At 36.6% G+C, this 19248-nt stretch overlaps 1 protein-coding gene across 2 annotated transcripts in view; it reads left to right on the top strand.

The window, feature by feature from the left end:
• WDR19 (WD repeat domain 19) overlaps window positions 1-19248 on the top strand; it is a 113262-nt gene that overhangs the window by 30647 nt on the left and 63367 nt on the right. For both annotated transcript variants that reach the window (XM_007098871.3, XM_007098870.2), the window contains exons 10-15: window positions 6935-7005; window positions 7465-7637; window positions 7730-7844; window positions 8695-8801; window positions 9501-9623; window positions 17021-17170. In XM_007098871.3, the coding sequence (XP_007098933.1) occupies window positions 6935-7005; window positions 7465-7637; window positions 7730-7844; window positions 8695-8801; window positions 9501-9623; window positions 17021-17170 (739 nt within the window). The remainder of the gene's footprint in view (window positions 1-6934; window positions 7006-7464; window positions 7638-7729; window positions 7845-8694; window positions 8802-9500; window positions 9624-17020; window positions 17171-19248) is intronic.

Below are 19248 nucleotides of genomic sequence, written 5' to 3'. Positions count from 1 at the left end.
TAATAACCAAAAGAAAGCTAGGTGTCTGTCTGGGTATCAAACAAAGAGCAAAGAAAATTACAGGGATGGGGAGAGAGACTGCATATTGATTAGATATAACAATGCTCAATGAGCACGCACCTAGCAACAGAGCCTCAAAATAGATGAAGTAAAAACTGGCAGAATTAAAAGGAGAAATAGACAACAATAATAGTTGAAGTCCTCAGGGTCCCACTTTCAGTAATGCATGGAACAATTAGAAGTTCAACAAGGAATTAAAAGTCTCAAATTGACACTTATTAAGTAGAGCACAGAGTGTCAGATCATGAGCTGCCGTTCAACGATACACAACAAGAAGAACTGAAATGGAGAAATTCACTATTCACAGGTCCAGGAGGAAATACCTGGCCTGTCTCACAGAGAGTTCAAGGTACAGTTCAGACAAAAAGAGACAACCAGGGGCATGTGCTGTTAATAGGGTTTATGGAAAAAATAGCATTCATGAATAAACTGCTTTAGGGTTCCCAGGCTAAGTCCAAATTGGTCAACTCTAACGAAAAGAGTGGGGTAAGCCCCAGAGATCTTATCCTAGGGGAACATAAGGCACACAGGTGGTAGGAGGCAGGGGAGACTGTTGATCACAAGGGCTTTTGGGGGAGTCACATCCAGAACTTACATTTGCTTGTGACTCTGTGGGCTGTTACTTAGGGCATGCACTTATAAGAAGGAGGGAGGGGTGTCAATTTAAGGCCATTTGGCCAAATAGAACGGATGCTGAGGCAGCAGTACCATGGAGTAGCTTAGCTAAACTCTTCATAGATTTGGACAGCACAGTAAACCAACTAGACTTAACATACATCTGTTGGACATTACACCAACAATGGAATATATGTTTTTTCTATGCACCCATGGAACATGCACCAAGATAGTCCATATCCTGGACCATGAAACCTCAACAAATTTATTTTTATTTTGTTTTAGTGAGAGCTAGAGAGTGGGTGGGGGAGTGGGTGGAGGCGGAGAGAATCTCTAGCAGGCTCCGTGCTTAGCAGAGTCTGACATAGGGCTCAATCTCATGACCCTGGGATCCTGACCTGAGCTGAAATCAAGAGTTGACCACTCAACCAACTGAGCCACCCAGGTGCCCCCAAAACCTCAAGAAATTTACATTGAAGTCCTACAAAATGTGTTCCTTGGCTATAATATAACCACACTTGAAATGAATAATAGAAAAACAACAGGAAATTCTATGAACACTTGGAAATTAACCTACTCCAAATCATGACTATATCCCAGAGAAAATTTAAAAATACATAGAACTGAAATCTCTAATCAATCTAAATTCCTACTTGAAGAAACTAGAAAAAGAAGATCAAACAAAAGGCAAAGCAGAAGGAATAAAATAATAAAGAGCAGAAACTGATGACATTGAAAATAGAATTGGAAAAAACAAAAAGGTGTTTTTTTAAAAAAATGATAAAAAATTGATCGGCTTCTAGCAAGAATGACAGAAATAAAAAGACACAAATCATCAATATCAAGAATGAAACGGGAATATTGCTACAGATCTGGAAGCCATTAAAAGGCTAATAAAGGAATACTACAACTTCAGAACTATAGAGGAATACTACAGACAACTTGGAAATTTGACAAATTAGAAGACTGGAAAAATCCTTTAAAAACCACTACCAAAACTCAACCCAGATGAAACAGATAATCTGAATTACTCCTGTAACTTTTAAAGAAATTGAATAATTTAAGCCTCCTGAAAAATCTCCAGGTTCAGATGGTTTCACTGGAGGATTCTACCAAATTCTTTTTAAAAAAGAATTAACACCAATTTTACAAAATCTCCTCAGAAAATAAAAGAGGAGGGAACACTTCTCACCTTATTTTATAAGGCCTTACACCAAAATCAAACTATACAAAGAAAAAGAAAGAAAGGAAAAAGAAAGAAAGGAAGGAAGGAAGAAAAGAAAGAAAGAAAAAACTAGAGACCAATCTCTCATGAACTTGGACAAAAAATCTTCAACAAAATTTAACAAACTGAAGTCAGCAATATATAAAAAGAATTATACTTCATGACCAAGTGGGATGTATTCCAAGTATGCAAGCCTTATCGACATTCATAATTCAATGAAGTTACTATATCTGCAGCTGAAGAAAAACCATACGATCACATCAGTTGACACACAAAAATATTTCATAAGATCTAACACCCATTCATGATAAGAATTCTCAGTAAGTTAGAGATGGGGGGAATTACCTCAACTTGATAAAGAATGTCTACTAAAAAGCCTAACATCATCTTTCATGGTGAAAGACTGAGTGCTTGCCTCCTGAGATTGGGAACAAGGCAAGGCTCTCCACTCCCACTACTCTAATGCAACCTAATATTAGAAGTTCTAGCCACTGCAGTTTAAGACAAGAAAAAGAAATAAGCTACATCCAGATTGAAAAGAGAAAAGTAAAACCATCTCTGTTTGCAGATGAAATGATTGTGTATGTAGAAAATCTCAAGGAGTACAAACAAGGAATGCCTACAACTAATGAGTGAGCGCTGCATGGCTGCAGGATGCAAGATCAATGCACAAAAATCAGTCACATTTCTATATACTGACAACAAACCTATGGAAACCAAATTAAAAATATGTCCTTTTTACTCCAAAGAAAATGAAGTACTTAGATTTACACTTAACAAAGCATGTACAGGGTCTATGTGCTGAAAATTCCAATATGATGCTGGAAGAAATCAAGAGACCCAAAGAAATGGAGAAACACACTGTTCATAGGTCAGAAGACTGAACATAGTGAAGATATCAGTTCTCTTCAAATTTAGATTTAATGAAATTCATATGAGAATCCCAAGGTGGTTTTTTTGTAGATATAGACAAGTTTATGCTAAAACACAGTTAATCCTTGAGCAACAGATGTTTGAACTGCTTGGATCTACTTATGTGCAGATTTATTTTTCAGTTTATTTTTTTTTTTGAGAGAGAAAAAATGGAAGGGCAGGGAGGGAGGGAGGGAAGGAGGGAGGGAGAGAGAGAGAGAGAGAGAGAGAGAGAGAGAGAGAGAATCCCAAGCAGGTTCCTCACTGACAGTGCAGGTAGGTCTTGAACCCCCACGAACGATGAGATCATGAGCTGAGCTGAAGTCAAGAGCTGGACACTCAACCAACTGAACCACCCAGGCACCCCTACATGCAGATTTTTAAAAATACATACAGTACTGTAAATGTATTTTATCTTTAAGATTTTCTTAATAACATTTTCTTTTCTCTAGCTTACATTATTGTAAGAATACAGTATATAATGCATATGACATACAAAATATGTGTTAATAGACTGTTTATATTATCGATAGGGCTTCCAGTCAACAGTAGGCTATTTAACTTTTGGGGGAGTCAAACGTTATATGCCAATTTTCAACTGTGCAGGGTTTGGCACCCCCAACCCCATGTTGTTTAAGAACCAATTGTATATATGCAAAATCACAGGTCCTAAAATAGCTAAAAGCAATCTTTAAAAAAAAACAAGGGGCACCTGGATGGCTCAGTTGGTTAAGTGTCCAACTTCAGCTCAGGTCATGATCTCATGGTTCGTCAGTTCAAGCCCCACATAAGGCTCTGCACTGACAGTTTGGAGCCTGGAGCCTGGAGCCTGCTTTGGATTCTCTCCCTCTCTCTGCCCTTCCCCCACTCATGCTCTCTGTGTGTGTGTGTCTCTCTCTCTGTCTCTCAAAGATAAATCAACATTAAAAAAAATTTTTTTTGAAGAGAACAATCAAATGAGAGGAATCATCTTACCTAGTATTAAAGCTCACTTTATAGCTGCAGTAATCAAGACCATGTGGTATGGTCAGAGGGAAAGACACACAGATCAATGGAACAGCATAGAGAAGCCAGAAATAAACCCACACAAATATGCACAACTGATTCTTGGCAAAAGTAGAAAATTAAATAGAATTAAAATTGCCTTTCCAAGAAATGGTGCCCAAGCAACTGGATATCCATATGGAAAAAACCCGGAAAACAAACTTCACACCTTAATCAAAATTTACTTCAGTGGATCATGGATTTAAATTTATTTATTTTTTTTTTCTTTTTTTTTTTTTTTTTTTATTTTTTAATATATGAAATTTACTGTCAAATTGGTTTCCATACAACACCCAGTGCTCATCCTAAAAGGTGCCCTCCTCAATACCCATCACCCACCCTGCCCTCCCTCCCACCCCCCATCAACCCTCAGTTTGTTCTCAGTTTTTAACAGTCTCTTATGCTTTGGCTCTCTCCCACTCTAACCTCTTTTTTTTTTTTTTTTTTTTTTTTTTTTTCCCTCCCCCATGGGTTTCTGTTATGTTTCTCAGGATCCACATAAGAGTGAAACCATATGGTATCTGTCTTTCTCTGTATGGCTTATTTCACTTAGCATCACACTCTCCAGTTCCATCCATGTTGCTACAAAAGGCCATATTTCATTTTTTCTCATTGCCACGTAGTATTCCATTGTGTATATAAACCACAATTTCTTTATCCATTCATCAGTTGATGGACATTTAGGCTCTTCATGGATTTAAATTTAAAATGCAAAACTGTAGCATTTTTAGATAAAAACAGGAAATCTTCTAGGTCTAGGTCTAGGCAAAGAGTTCTTGGTTTTAAAACCAAAAACATGATCTGTATAAGGAAATATGGGAAAATTAGACTTGCTCAAAACTAAAAAAATTTTACCCCATGAAAGATTCTGTTAAGAGAATGAAAGATAAACAGCACAATGAGAAAGAATATTCACAAACCACGTATCCAACAAAGGACTAGTATCTAGAATGCATAAGGGGCCCTCTCAAAACTCAAAAGTAAAAAAACCAAACAATCCAATTAGAAAATCAGCAAAAGACATACATTTCAGCAAAGAAGATATATAGATGGTAAACACATGAAAAGATATTTGACATCATTAGCCATTCCAGAAATGCAAATTCAGACCACAATGAGATATTACTATGCATCTATTAGAATGGCTAGAATTAAAAATAGTTATAACATCAAGTGCTGGGAAGGATGAGGAGAAGCTAAATCACTCAAACCTTGCTGGTAGGAGTGTAAAATGGTACAGCTACATTGGAAAACAGTTTCGCAATTTCTTTTTTTTTTTTTTTAATTTTATTCATTTTTGAGAGAGAGAGAGAGAGTATGGGTGGGGGTGGTGCAGAGAGAGGAGGACAGAGGATCTGAAGCAGGCTCTACACGAACAGAGCCCAATGCAGGGCTTGAACCCACGAACCATGAGATCACGACCTGAGCTGATGTCAAACGCTCAACCCAGTGAGCCACCCAGCTGCCCTAGTTTGGCAGTTTCTTAAGACAACAACAACAACAACAAAAACTGAACATGCACTTACCGTGTGACCCAGGAATTTCACTCCTGGCCATTTTTCTGAGGCACATGAAAATTTATATTCACAGAAAAACCTGAATATGAATGTTTATAGCAGCTTTATTTGTAATAGTCAAAAACTAGAAACCATCCAGATGTCCTTCAGTGGGTGAGTGGTTAAACTAGTACATCCACATCATGGAATAGTACTCAGCCATAAAAAGGAACACACTATTGATACACACAACAACTGATGTGAACCTCCAGAGAAGTACGCTGAATGAAAAGTGCCATTCACAAAATGTCACATACTGTGTGATTCCATTTATGTAATCCTGTTGAAATGATAAAGTTATAGAAATGGAGAACAGATTAGTGGTGACCAGGGCTTAGGAATGCATCTGGAGTGGAGAGGAAGGAGGTTAAGTGCATATATAAAAGGGCAACACAAGGATCCTTGTTGTGATTGAACTATTCTATATCCTGACTGTGGTCCTGGATCTCAGCAATCTCGCATGTGATAAAATCGCATGGAACGAAATACAAACACCTGCATACGTACACATGCACACACAAAATGAATACAGGTAAAACCTGGGACATCTGAAAGAGGTTGTATCAATGTCATTATTTGACTATACTATTATCCTGTAGATTTTCAAGATATTAACATGTAAGGAAAGGTGGAGGGTATAGACAATCTCTGTATATACAATCTCCATATTCTCTCTTACAACTGCATGTGGATCTACAATTATATCAAAATAAAAAGTTAAATGAAAACAAGGAAGTAATATATATAAAGGGAAAACCCTAGAAGGGCGGAAGGGAGGAGAGAGGAAAGGAGACAAAGAGGAAAGAAATCTTACAACCATTGTGTCCCAACACTGTGCTATGCAACTTTCATTGGCATGAACTGACCTATCTTCTCTGTAACCCTATGAAGTAATATGCCTGCAGTTTTTCATTAGTATTTTTTTAATGTTTATTTATCTTTGAGAGAGAGAGACACACACACACACACACAGAATCCGAAGCAGGCTCCAAGCTCCAAGCTGTCAGCACAGAGCCCAATGCGAGGCTTGAACTCACGAACTGCAAGATCACGAGAACCACCCAGGTGCCCAAAATGCCTGCAGTTTTTCAGAGCTTTCAACCTATGCCTTGTGATTCCAGATAAATGGTCTTTCTGTTATACCTCATTTCTCTTTGTATGAAAGAACTTAGGGTGGTCGGAGGAGCACACAGATAAGAGAAACTTTTTACTTCTTAAATAATTAATGCTGCTCAGAAGAAAGTTTTCCTACACAAAGTTTTCTTCAGGGCAACTTAAACCTCCTTGTTCCTAAAACTATAGATCAGAGAATGCAGCCGGGCACAACCACCACCCCACAAAGAAAAATTTTTTAAGGTAAAATGTAATTATAGAAATTCTATTTTCTTACCTTGACCCAAATGATTATCCTATACAGGCCCCTTTGGAAAACACTGACCTGTTCTGTAGCCTACACTTTTTCATGAACTGAAACAATTTTGCTTAACGCTTATATTTATATACATATTTTTTCATTTTTCAGCATTAAAATTCATGACTTGGCAGAATTAAAAGATATGTATGCTATAATCAACCTGGATGATGAAAATAAAGGTACTGGTTTTTCTGAAGCAGAGTGACATTTTATTGCAATGACAGAGTAGTGTGTTTACTATTATATGATTTGCATTCATTGTGGGAGGAATAAAATTAACACCCTTCATTAGAGTTTGCTAAAATAACCCTAACTCTAACCTTCATTAGGTTTCCCTAAAAGAACCTACTCCTCTACAAAGCTGTAAATCCACGTTCATCTAAAGATTTATAGTGAGTTTAATCCCAATTTCAGTTATAAAATCTCAATTCTGACATACTTTCTCTTTGAGCCACTACTGAATGAATCAATGCTCATGCTCACATGCCTGTCCTTAGTGAAGTTTTAGTCTGTATAGACCATTAAAGAAAACACTTGAAGATTTTTTTTTTGTCTCTGTAGTTTAAATGAAAATATTCGTTTGCCCGCAACAGTATTATTTGTTCTTGACTACTCCTTTATTCTGTCACTTACTTCAGGGTTGGGCACCTTGTCCTGGACAGATGATGGCCAGTTGCTGGCACTGTCTACCCAGAGGGGCTCACTGCACGTCTTCCTGACCAAGCTTCCCATCCTCGGGGGTGCCTGCAGCACAAGGATTGCGTATCTCACCTCTCTCCTTGAAGTCACCGTGGCCAACCCTGTAGAAGGAGTATGAAAATAGTGTTACTTTGATTCTATTTATCAGTAAAACCAAAACGGTTGTAGCAGTTGACTTGCTACTCTTACTCTTCTGTGTTCTAGGAGCTGCCAATCACAGTGTCTGTTGATGTGGAACCCAACTTTGTAGCCGTAGGGCTCTATCACCTGGCCGTGGGAATGAATAATCGAGCTTGGTTTTATGTCCTTGGAGAAAATGGCAAGTATCAATCCAGTTGTCATTTTCTTAACCAGCATGTAATTTCTGTTATTATTTGGGAAATGCTGAAAGTTTCTTTTAAGACCAGGTCTTTCACTCTTTGTCTTCAGATGCCTCTTTCTTAGCTTAAATGGTTATATGAGTCCTCTAAAAACTTGGCATAATTTTTGGAAGGATTTTATCCTTTACCTTTGCAGTGAACACAGCATTGATACAGTGGGCAGAGTATGACCTTTAGTATTAGGCCCCGAGTTCAAATTCCCCTTCTGCTCCTTGTAGCTGGGTGACTGTAGACAAATTATCTACCCCTCTGAGCCTTGTTTTGGAAGGCTTCGTCTGGAAAATGAAGATTCTTCTACTTGTAAGGGGTCATGAGCAAAACTAAATGAAGTAACGTGTGATCCACCTTTGCACAATGACTTTCTTGGGCACTTTCTTGGGTAGGCTAGTGGTTGGGTCCCTTCCCCCTCCTTTTATCCATGAAGTAATGACCATTAGCACCTGAAGGGAGCCTTGCTTTTTCTTCTCCCCTTTGGGGGTCAGATCTCCCTCAGGAGTAGAGTGAGCCTGAGAATTATCCCCCAATAGAGTACACCATTAAGCTTATTGTCACGAAAGTGTAATTTTTCATTGTTTTATGTGTGATTTTATTTTCTCTTACTTGGTTTCACATGCACCACTATGGAATTCCTGAAGGCAAATCTATATGACAACTAAGATTGTCTTTAGAACGGCCAAAATACAAATTTTTGGTTCAGAATGCCCTTAAAAACACACATGTAAAAATTATTTGCAAATCTTTATGTAATTTTATTTATATATTAATGTGTGTGTGTGTTTATTGCAATAGCTGTTAAAAAATTGAAAGATGTGGAATATCTGGGGACGGTATCCAGTGTTTGCCTTCATTCTGACTATGCTGCTGCACTTTTTGAAGGCAAAGTCCAGTTGCACTTGGTAAGTATAATTTTGATGTCCCAGAGCCCTCAGGACTAGTGATGACTCAGTTTAAATGATGATGATCATCAGCCTAATGTCATATTATCAAGAACTTTGGTCAGAAAGCTAGAAAGCCAGGTGTGCATAAGGGACTAACAGAACTCTTTACCCCTTCTGCATGAGATGTTCAGTTAACTTTCCTGCTCTGTTTCCAAGAAACCCAACAGAATATCCACTGTGCTACTCACAACACTGCCGCAGCAAAATAGATCCTGTTGGTAGACTGCATCTAGTGGGAAATTAAAAACTGATGGACACGTTATATGCCTGGTCTTCCTGGAATGAATTGACTTCTGTATTTGGGCATGTCGCTAGGGGGGATCCTTGAAATGAAGCCTATTGTTCAAAAGACATTGGGTCCCAAATGTGGTCCCTAAACAAGGGCCTCTCTTACATCTATTTCATGCCTCTTTGCTTCTGGGAAACCAAAGAGAGTAGCTATTGCCACTGCAGGGCCTGCTGCAAAAACCATTCCCCCTAAAAGGGGTTGTTTAATGCTGCCCTGCCAGGTGGTTCCTGTCTGAGGTCTTTCTCAGTAGACATTCAGTAGTCTGAACGTTTAATCGAACTTAGGAAGACCCTCTCCTATCTCCCTAGATTGTTACAGGCCAGGTTTAGTCAAATACACCTATAAGCTATTATTCTTTTGTATTTTAGATAGAAAGTGAAATCCTGGATGCTCAAGAAGAACGTGAGACTCGACTCTTCCCGGCAGTGGATGATAAGTGCCGTATTTTATGCCATGCCTTAACTGGTGATTTCCTCATCTATGGCACAGATGTGCGTAGTGGCTTCTTTGATACAGAACATAGGGGAATTTTTAATTGTTATTTTGTAATATGCATGTATATTGTATACGTTACATTATATTGTTATATACAGTAGATAGACACGTACAGCAAATAGGTGGCATGATTTGCTATCAAGGTGCTTTTGTGATTATAAGCAATTCTGATGGCAGAGTAAAAAGAGCAGACTTTGGAGCCTGGAAAGTCTGGGCTCACATGCCAGTTCTATTACTTGCTAGGTGGTACTTAACCCCTCCAAGCCTCAGTTTCCTTATCTGGATCCTTTAAGGATTTAATGTGGTGATGAACATAAGACACCTCATTCCACCTCATTTAGATCTTCACTGCCTACATTTAGTAGGCATTTAATAAATAGTACAATTAATTGTGTATTGAGAATCCCACTTTAACCGTCTCGTCTTTTGAACCACCAGTACCCTACTCCTCTAAATATTACATTAGTCACATGGACATAAAACATAGTAATAGCACTTTATATTTGTACAAATATAGGTTTCAAAGATTTTTCAAAACCTATCATATCTGTTATCTTGTTCAATCTCTGAAATAATTTAGTAAAGGTGGTAGGAAGGGCAGTTTTCCACATTAATTAGAAAAGCAATTCACTGTTTTAAATGTTTCATTTTCTCACATTGAACTGTTCTTTAAAAAAGAGCATGTCTTAAAACACACTATTGCCGTAAGGGAGACTTTAAGTTTGACCTAAAATGATCAGTCTTTTTAGTAATATACACCAGTAGGGTAGGCCTCATATGTCAGGTAAAGTGGCAAGGGAAATGGTAAATAATAGTAAATATAATACATTTGTATGATACATGACAGTTTATAAAGCCCCGATCTCACTTATTTTATCTCATTAGTTTTCTAAAATAAGCAGAGAAGTTTTAGAGATGAGGACACTGAACTTTAAGAGGTGAGTGAGTTTGTGATAGACGTGGAACGTGAACAGTATCTCTGATGTAAAATCCACTCTTTCCACTATGCCACACGGCATTCTGAAGTAAGAATTCAGGGTGTGGTGGTCTGACATTAAGTCAACATTTATCTCAATCTTTCTTGAGTGATTCTGACTACGTCATGTTTTTTAAAGTTTTATCGAGGTATGATTGATAGACAACAAGCTGCACTATTTAAAGGCTACAATTTGAGGGGCGCCTGGCTGGTCTAGTCAGTTAAGCGTCCAACTTCCGCTCAGGTCATGACCTCGCGGTTCATGAGTTTGAGCCCCGCATTGGTCTCCGTGCTGACAGCTCAGAGCCTGGAGCCTGTTTCAGATTCTGTGTCTCCCTCTCTCACTGCCCCTTCCCCACTCATACTCTCTCTCTTCTGTCTCTCTCTGGCTCAAAAATGAATTAAAACATTAAAATTTTTAAAGCACAATTTGGTAAGTTTTGACCTGTATATACCTGTGAAACACCATCAACTCAGTCAAACTAGTGAACACATCCATCACCCCCAAAAGTTTTCTCACACCCCTTTATGATTCTTCCTTCTTGTCCCACCACATTGATTGCTCTCTGTCACTATAAATGAGTTTCTGTTTTCTAGTTTTATGTAAATGGAATCATACAATATGTACTCCTTTCTATCTGCCTTCTTTTATTCAGTACCATTATTTCGAGATTCATTTTCTACTGTGTGTGTCAATTGTTGATTCCTTTTTCTTGCTGGAGTGGTATTTCATAGTATGCATTTATTATAATTGGCTTAATCAAGAACCTAAGGATGGATATTGGGGCTGTTTCTAGTTTGGGGTTGTTTCCAGCCTGGATTGTTTCCAGTATGGGGTCTTCACAAATAAAGCTGCTATAAACATTCATGTTCAAGTCTTTGCATGGACACATGCTTTCTTTTCTCTTCCATAAATACCTAAGAAGTAGAATGGCTACATTATATGGCATGTGTGTTTAAGTTTTTAAGAAACTGACAGTCTGTTCTCTAAATTGATTGTACCATTTTACATTCCCATCAACAGTATGTGAGTATTCCAATTCCTCTACATCCTCACTGACATTTGACGTGATCAGTCTTTTTAATTTTAGCCACTCTTAAGTGTATCTTAAGTGAAATCTCATTGTGATTTCAATTTGCATTTCTCTAATGGATTAATGTGGAGCATCTTTTCATGTGCTTGTTTGCTTTCTGTGTATCTTTGGTGAAATGTCTGTTCAAATTTCTTTGGCTATTTCCTAATTGGGTTGTGTTCTTATTATTGATTTTTGAGAGGTTTTTTTTTTTTATATATATTCTGGATTTAAGTCCTTTATCAGATATATACTTTGCAAGTGTTTTCTCTCATTGCATGAGTTGTCTTTTCTTTTCTTTCTCTTACCAGTGTCTTTCAAAGAGAAAAGTGTTTTGATTTTGATGAAGTCCAACATGAATTTTTTTTTTTTTATGCATTGTGCTTTTGGTGTCCTGAGTAATCTTTGCCTAACCCAAGGTCATAAGGTTTTTCGACTATGTTTTCTTCTGTAAGTTTTATAGCTTTATGTTTTATATTTAGTTCTGCGATCCATTTTGAATTAATTTTTGTTTATACTGTAAGGTATAGTATAGATCAAAGTTCATTTTTTGTTTATAGATATTCCAATTGTTCCAGCGCCATTTGTTGAAAAGACTGTCCTTCCTCCACTGAATCATCTTTGTGCTTTTGTCACAAATCAGTTGTCCCATAGGGGCGCCTGGGTAGCTCAGTCAGTTAAGTGGCCAACTTCAGCTCAGGTCATGATCTCATAGTTGGTGAGTTCAAGCCCTGCATCAGGGTCTGTGCTGACAGCTCAGAGCCTGGAGCCTGTTTCCAATTCTGTGTCTCACTTGCTTTCTGCCCCTCCCACACCTCTCTCTCAAAAATAATAAATAAACATTTTTAAAAAGTCAATTATCCATAAATAAGTGGGTCTTTTTCTGGAATTGCTCATTCCATTGATCTGTGTGTCTATAAGAGTATCATGCTGTTTTAATTGCTGTAAATTTATAATAAGTCCTAAAATCAGGTAGTGTTAGCCCTCCAGCTTTGTGTTTCTTTTTCAAAGTTGTTTTGGCCATTTTCAGTACTTTGCATCGCCATTTGAATTTTATGATAAGCTTGTTAATTTTTACAAAAAGGCTGCTGGGAATTTTAATGGTATCATGTTGAACTTACAGATCAGTTGCCATCTTAAACTCTACTCACCAATGAGCAAGGTATATATTTCCATTTATTTAGGTTTTCTTTATCTTAGTGTTTTCAAGTTTTCTGTGTACCAATACCCCTTTTATCAGAGTAATACCTACGTATTTCATATTTTTGTATTTTAGCATTTTTCATTTTTTAATACATAGTATTACATTTTAATTTTTAATTTCTGAATGTTCATTGGTAGCATATAGAAGTGCAACTGATTTTTGTGTATTATTTCTGTATACTGCAGCCTGGCTAGATTCACTTAGTAGTTCTAGTAGTTTTTTGTAAATTCCACTGGATTTTCTATATAGATGATCATGTCATCTCTGAGTAAAGGTAGTTTTACTTCTTTTCCAATCTGGATGCCTTTTTTTCCAATTCATTGTCGAATAGGAATGGTGGGAGTGGTATCTTCATCTTGTTCTTGACCATGACGTATGATTTTAGCTACAGATCTTTTGTAGATGCCTGTTAACAGGTTGTATGTATACTACAAAACCTAAAAACCACTAAAATAACAAAGTTGTAGCTAAGAAGTCAACAAATTAGATAAAATCAAATAATAAAAAATACACAATTATATTGAACCCATTAAGCTATCCTAGCATTGGTGCTCTTCAAATAATTTTGTTATTTTTTCTTTTTTTCATATTGGATGGTTTCTACTGCTGTATTTCAAGGTCATTAGCCTTTTCTTCTGTAGTGTCTAATCTGTCATTAGTCTCATCCAATGTATTTTTCAATTCACATGTGGTATTTTCATCTGTAGAAGATATGTTTCTTTTTTTTAGTCTTCCATGTCTCCACTTAACTTTTTAAACATGAAATATAGTTTTAAAACATTTCATGTTTTAATGACCTTATCTGCTAATTCTAATATCTGTGTCAGGTTTTATTGATTAATTACTCTCTTTATTATGGTTCATGTGTTTCTATGTTTTTGCATACCTGGTAATTTTACCTTTTGGGGTGCTAGATATTTTTGTATTTCTAAAAATATTCTTGAACTTTGCTCTGGGATGCAGTTAATTGACTTAGAAACAGTTTGGCCCTTTTGAGTCTTGGTTTTATAATTTCTTAAGCAGATGTGAAACAGTGCTCAGTCTATAGCTAATTATTTCTCACTTTTGATCTTTCTGTATTCTGTACCCAGTGCCCTGTGAGCTATGATCTTTTTTTTCCAATCTGACTATTGGAAACAGTCACTATTCCCAGTTCTGTTCCCTCTAATCCCTTTGGATGGTTCTTTCCATGGCCTTGTAGTTTTTTCATACATGCAGTCATTGCTACCAGCTGAGGACTCACGGTGGACCCCCTGCAGCTCTCCAAGCTTCTTTGTCTCTTGTCCTCTGCCCTGCAAAGTCCAGCCACCTGTGCTCCCTGGACTCTCAGTTCCATCTCCTTAACTCAGGGAGCCCTGCCCTGCCTGCATCCTCCTCCCTTTGCCATGCCTTGAAAACTTGCAAAGCAAAAGCTGGAGCAATCATAGGGCTCACCTGGTTTGCTTCCAAAATCTCAGGCATCACTGTTCTTTGTTGCCTCGTTCCAATATGTTGACAATTGTTTTTTTCATGATTTTGTCTGTTCTTTTTGGTTGTTTGGGTGGGAAAGTTAAATCCAGTTTGTTACTCTGTCTTGGCCTGAATAGAAGTCCAAGATGTTATGTGTTTTTATTTTAATTAAACTTTTTATTTTGAGATCATTGTAGATTCACAGGCAGTTGTAGGAAACAATACAAAGAGATCCCATGCAAGAAACAAAACAGGGAGATCCAATATACTCTTTTCCTAGTTTCCCCCAATGGTAACATATTATATATTATAACCAGGATATTAACATTGATAGTCAAGATACAGAATAATTCTATCACCAGGAGGATCCATGTCTATTTTATAGATACATCCACTTCCCTTCTGCTTTCACCCCCATCTTAATCCCTGGTAACAAAGTTACAGTTGACCTTGAACAACAGGAGTTTGAACTGTACAGGTCTACTTATATGTGGATTTTTTTTTCAATAAATTCAGTATAGTACTGTAAATGCATTTTTTCTTAAGGTTTTTGTAATATGTTCTCTAGCTTTATTGGAAGAATTCAGTATATAAGACATTTAACATACAAAATATGTGTTAATCAACTGTTGTGTTATTGGTAAGGCTTCCAGTCAACAGTAGGCTATTAGTAATTTTGGGGGGAAGTCAAAAGTTATACGTGGATTTTTGACTATGGGGGTGGTCAGTACCCATAACCCCTGTGTTGTTCAAGGGTCAACTGTAATCTGTTCTCCATTTCTATAATTTGTCATTTGATTCATTTGAGTCATTGTGTGCATCAATAATTTTTTTCCTTTTTATTGCTGAGTAGCATTCTATGATATGGATGTACCAGTTTGTTTAAGGATTCACCAACTGAAGGACATCTGGATTAGTTCCAGTTTTTGAATATTGCAAATAAAGCTTCTGTAAGCATTCACATACAGGTTTTTATGTGAATAAGTTTTCACTTCTGAGTAAATGTGAAGTTAACACTCACATCCACTGTAATGGCTATAATCAAAAAGTCGGATAATAACAAGTATTGGGAGAGATGGAGAGGAATTAGAACTCTTATACACTGCTGGTGGGGATGTAAAATGGTGCAGCTGCTTGGGAAAATACTCTGGCAGTTCTGTAAGAGATTAAACAGAGTTATCTTATGACCCAGGAATTGTACTCCTGTGTATATACCCAAGAGAAATGAAGATATATGTCCACATAAAACTTGTATACCAATGTTCATAGCAACATTATTTATAATAATCAAAAGATGGAAACAACCCAAATGTCCATCAACTGATAAATGAACATATGGCTTATCCCTACAATGGAATGTTATTTGGCAATAAAAAGGAATAAAATACTGATACCTACTACAAAGTAGATGAACCTAGAAAACATCATGTTTAAGTAAAAGAAAGCAGTCACAAAAGACCACATATTGTATGATACTGTGTATATGACATGTCCAGAATAGACAAATCTAGTGATAGAAAGTAGATTAGCGGTTATCTAAGACTGTGGGGAGAGTGGGATGGGGTTGGGGAAAATGAGAAAGATTACTAAATGGGGTTTCTTTTTGAAACGATGAATTGTTTTAAAATGAATTGTGATCAAGCATTATACAACTCTGTAAATTATGCTAAAAACCATGGAGTTCTACATTTTAAGTGGGTGAATTACATGGTATATGCGTTATACCTCAATATGCTATTATTTAAAATAAAGTACACACATGTTTTAAAAAAAGGAAAAGGATCAATTAGGAGTATCTGGGTGGGTCTATCTTTATTCCGTTCCAGTGACCTATGTGTCTGTCCACTCACCAATACTACACAGTCTTGGTTACTGCAGGTAAAAAAAAAAAAACAAAAAAACCCAAAAAACTTGCAACTGATTAAACTGATTTTCCTACTTTATTCTTTTTTTATTCAAAATTGCTTTAGCTATTATAGTTCTTCTGCCATTTTCATATAAATTTTAGAATAATCTTGTTTATATCTACAAAACATCTTGATTTTTATTGGAATTCTGGTAAAGCTGTATATAAGTTGGGGAGAATTAACATGTTTATAATGTTCTTCCAATCCATGAACATAGTATACCTCTCCATTTATTTAGATCTTTTTTGATTCTTTCATCAGTGTTTTATAGTTTTTAGCATACAAATCCTGTGCACATTTTGTTAAATTTATACACAAATATTTCGGGTTTTTTTTTGAGAGATTGTAAATGATAATATATTTCTAAATTTTGGTATCTACAGTTCATTGCTAATATATAAAAATACAATTGATTGCATCAGGTGGTTTGTTTTTATTTTAAATTTAACTTTCTAATTTGTCTACCAACAGCAAAATATTTTAAAATAACATGGTTTGAAAGTTATTCTTAAACTGTAAGGATATTTCTTATAATTATAGTGGAAACATCTGAAAATCAGTTATGCTTTAATATCACTGAGAATGTTAGAACTAATTGTTGAATTAAATGCACATTCTCATTTACTGTCTTGGGTCTGTACCTTTACATATAGTAAACAATTGTTGTAGACTCTTCCTACGTTAAAATATGGTATATTTTCTCTTAAAATTAGGAAGTATGTTTAAGTGCTAAAAGTATTTTTTTGACAACCTTTATATTTCTATGACTGGATTTTTTTTTTAGACTGGTGTCATTCAGTATTTCTACATTGAAGACTGGCAATTTGTTAATGATTATCGACACCCTGTCAGTGTGAAAAAGATTTTTCCTGACCCAAATGGGACCAGATTAGTTTTCATTGATGAAAAAAGTGATGGATTTGTCTACTGTCCGGTAAGTCTGGAAGATTTTTTAAGTATATACAAAGAAAAGTGTGGGGTTTTTTTTCATTTTTATGCACTTTATTTTCAATATTTTAGGAATATCACTTTTATAAGTTACATAAGCATATAATTTTCATATGGTCATTGTTCAGTTTGAGTCAATATTATACTAATGTTTAAAATGAGTTCATTAAGGCAGTTGATTAAAAGACGGAGATTACTTCTTTTTTGAGGATTTGGTGAAATCTAAAATTATCTGCAACTGATACCTTTCTAGGGAGAAAATTTAGACTATTGACTTAATTCCTTCACGATTATTAGTATATTCAGATTTTCTACTTCTTCTGGAGTTAATTTTGTGATTATTTCTTTATGTTTCATACTCCTTTTCTTTAGTGGTGGAAATAGTTCACAGTATTTTTTTTTGTCTTTTTTTTTTATTTATATATAATTTAAACCCAAGTTGGTTAACATATAGTATAATAATGATTTCAGGAATAGAATTTAGGGATTTATCACTTACATATAACACCCAGTGTTTTTAATATATATTATATATAAAATCATTTTCTCTTACGCAGTTCAAAGATGATAGTACTTTGTTACCATGTTTGTAATCTATTTCTACAACTATACATCAAGAAAACTTTTTCTGGGGCTCGTGGCTGGCTCAGTCAGTGGAGCACACAACTCTCCAGCTCAGGGTTGTAAATTCAAGCCCCACATTGGGCGTAGAGATTACTTCAAAATAAAATCTTAAAAAACAAATGAAACACTTTGTCCAATATTCTGCAGTTTTTCATAGTGTCAGTACCAGAAAGATTTTTTTTTTAATTTTTTTTTTAACGTTTATTTATTTTTGAGACAGAGAGAGACAGAGCATGAACGGGGGAGGGGCAGAGAGAGAGGGAGACATAGGATCGGAAGCAGGCTCCAGGCTCTGAGCCATCAGTCCAGAGCCGGACGTGGGGCTCGAACTCACGGACCGCGCGATCGTGACCTGAGCTGAAGTCGGACGCCCAACCAACTGAGCCACCCAGGCGCCCCAGAAAGATTTTTTTTAATGGAAAAATAATTATATCCTATACCACTTTAACCTGATTTACTGCACAATATTACAATATATCTTCGTGTACATGACCTTTCTTTCCAGTTGTGCAATAAGGTTCAAAGGGCAGGGACTCCTTTCCACCCACCTTACTTGATTTTCCTCTTGCCTTAAAGATTCTGAACACAAAGGAAAGGCATTTTTTTCATAATTAAAAACAGATGGACCCTTTTTAGATCAGTTACTCTGCTTTTTACACATCCTTAACTTTTTTGGGAATAGATTAGCAAAAGAAAATGTGATTTTACGTCTTTTACTTGGATTTTTCATTTCCCTTTGATACCCAGTTAACGATTTAGTATGCCCTTGGTCACAGTCCACACAGCCTACAGCTGTTCTCAGACATGTCTTAATAGCCATTCCCCTGGTGCCTTCCTCCACCTCAGTAGCCACTCGGTGAAGACCACTTTGCCCTCCCTGGACACTTCACTAGATGCTGAGACTTCCCGCCTTCTCCTTCTTTTCCTTTCCTTTCTGCCTGTCTTTCTCTTTCTTTAATTTTTTCTTTTTTTCTCTTCTTTCTTTGATAAATAGAACAGGTTTCCACAGGAGTGCTTGCATTATTTAAGCAAAATTCCTAACGTGCCAGTTCTTACTCAACCCATTCCTCTCCCAGTCACAAAACCAATGAGGGAAAATGACATAAATAGAAAGATAACCTTGAGTTCTTTCTACTTGATAAGGAAATTCATCCTGTACAGATCTCCCTTCTGTGACAGGGCACTCGTTCGATCTGCCTTGCTTCCCCATGTGAGTTCCCCGTGGGTGGAAACTGCTGTTGAGAGCACCTAGAGGGTAGGTGGGCAAATCAGGGATCTGACAGGAGCTGGAGGCAGAATGGGGTTTGGCTGCTAGGGAAAGGCTGAAGAGTAAGAGTCAGAAAGAGCTGATGCATTTTTCTTTCTCCTTTTACAGTTTTCCTTTCCTTGATAATTTTTGTTAAAGAGGTTGCATGGCCTTTCTCGTGGAGTTGGTTTGAG

The sequence above is a fragment of the Panthera tigris genome, chromosome B1 (assembly GCF_018350195.1).
Source record: "Panthera tigris isolate Pti1 chromosome B1, P.tigris_Pti1_mat1.1, whole genome shotgun sequence".
Lineage (NCBI taxonomy): Eukaryota > Metazoa > Chordata > Mammalia > Carnivora > Felidae > Panthera > Panthera tigris.
Note: the sequence above shows the minus strand (reverse complement) of the source record. Positions and strands in the feature narration are given on the sequence as shown.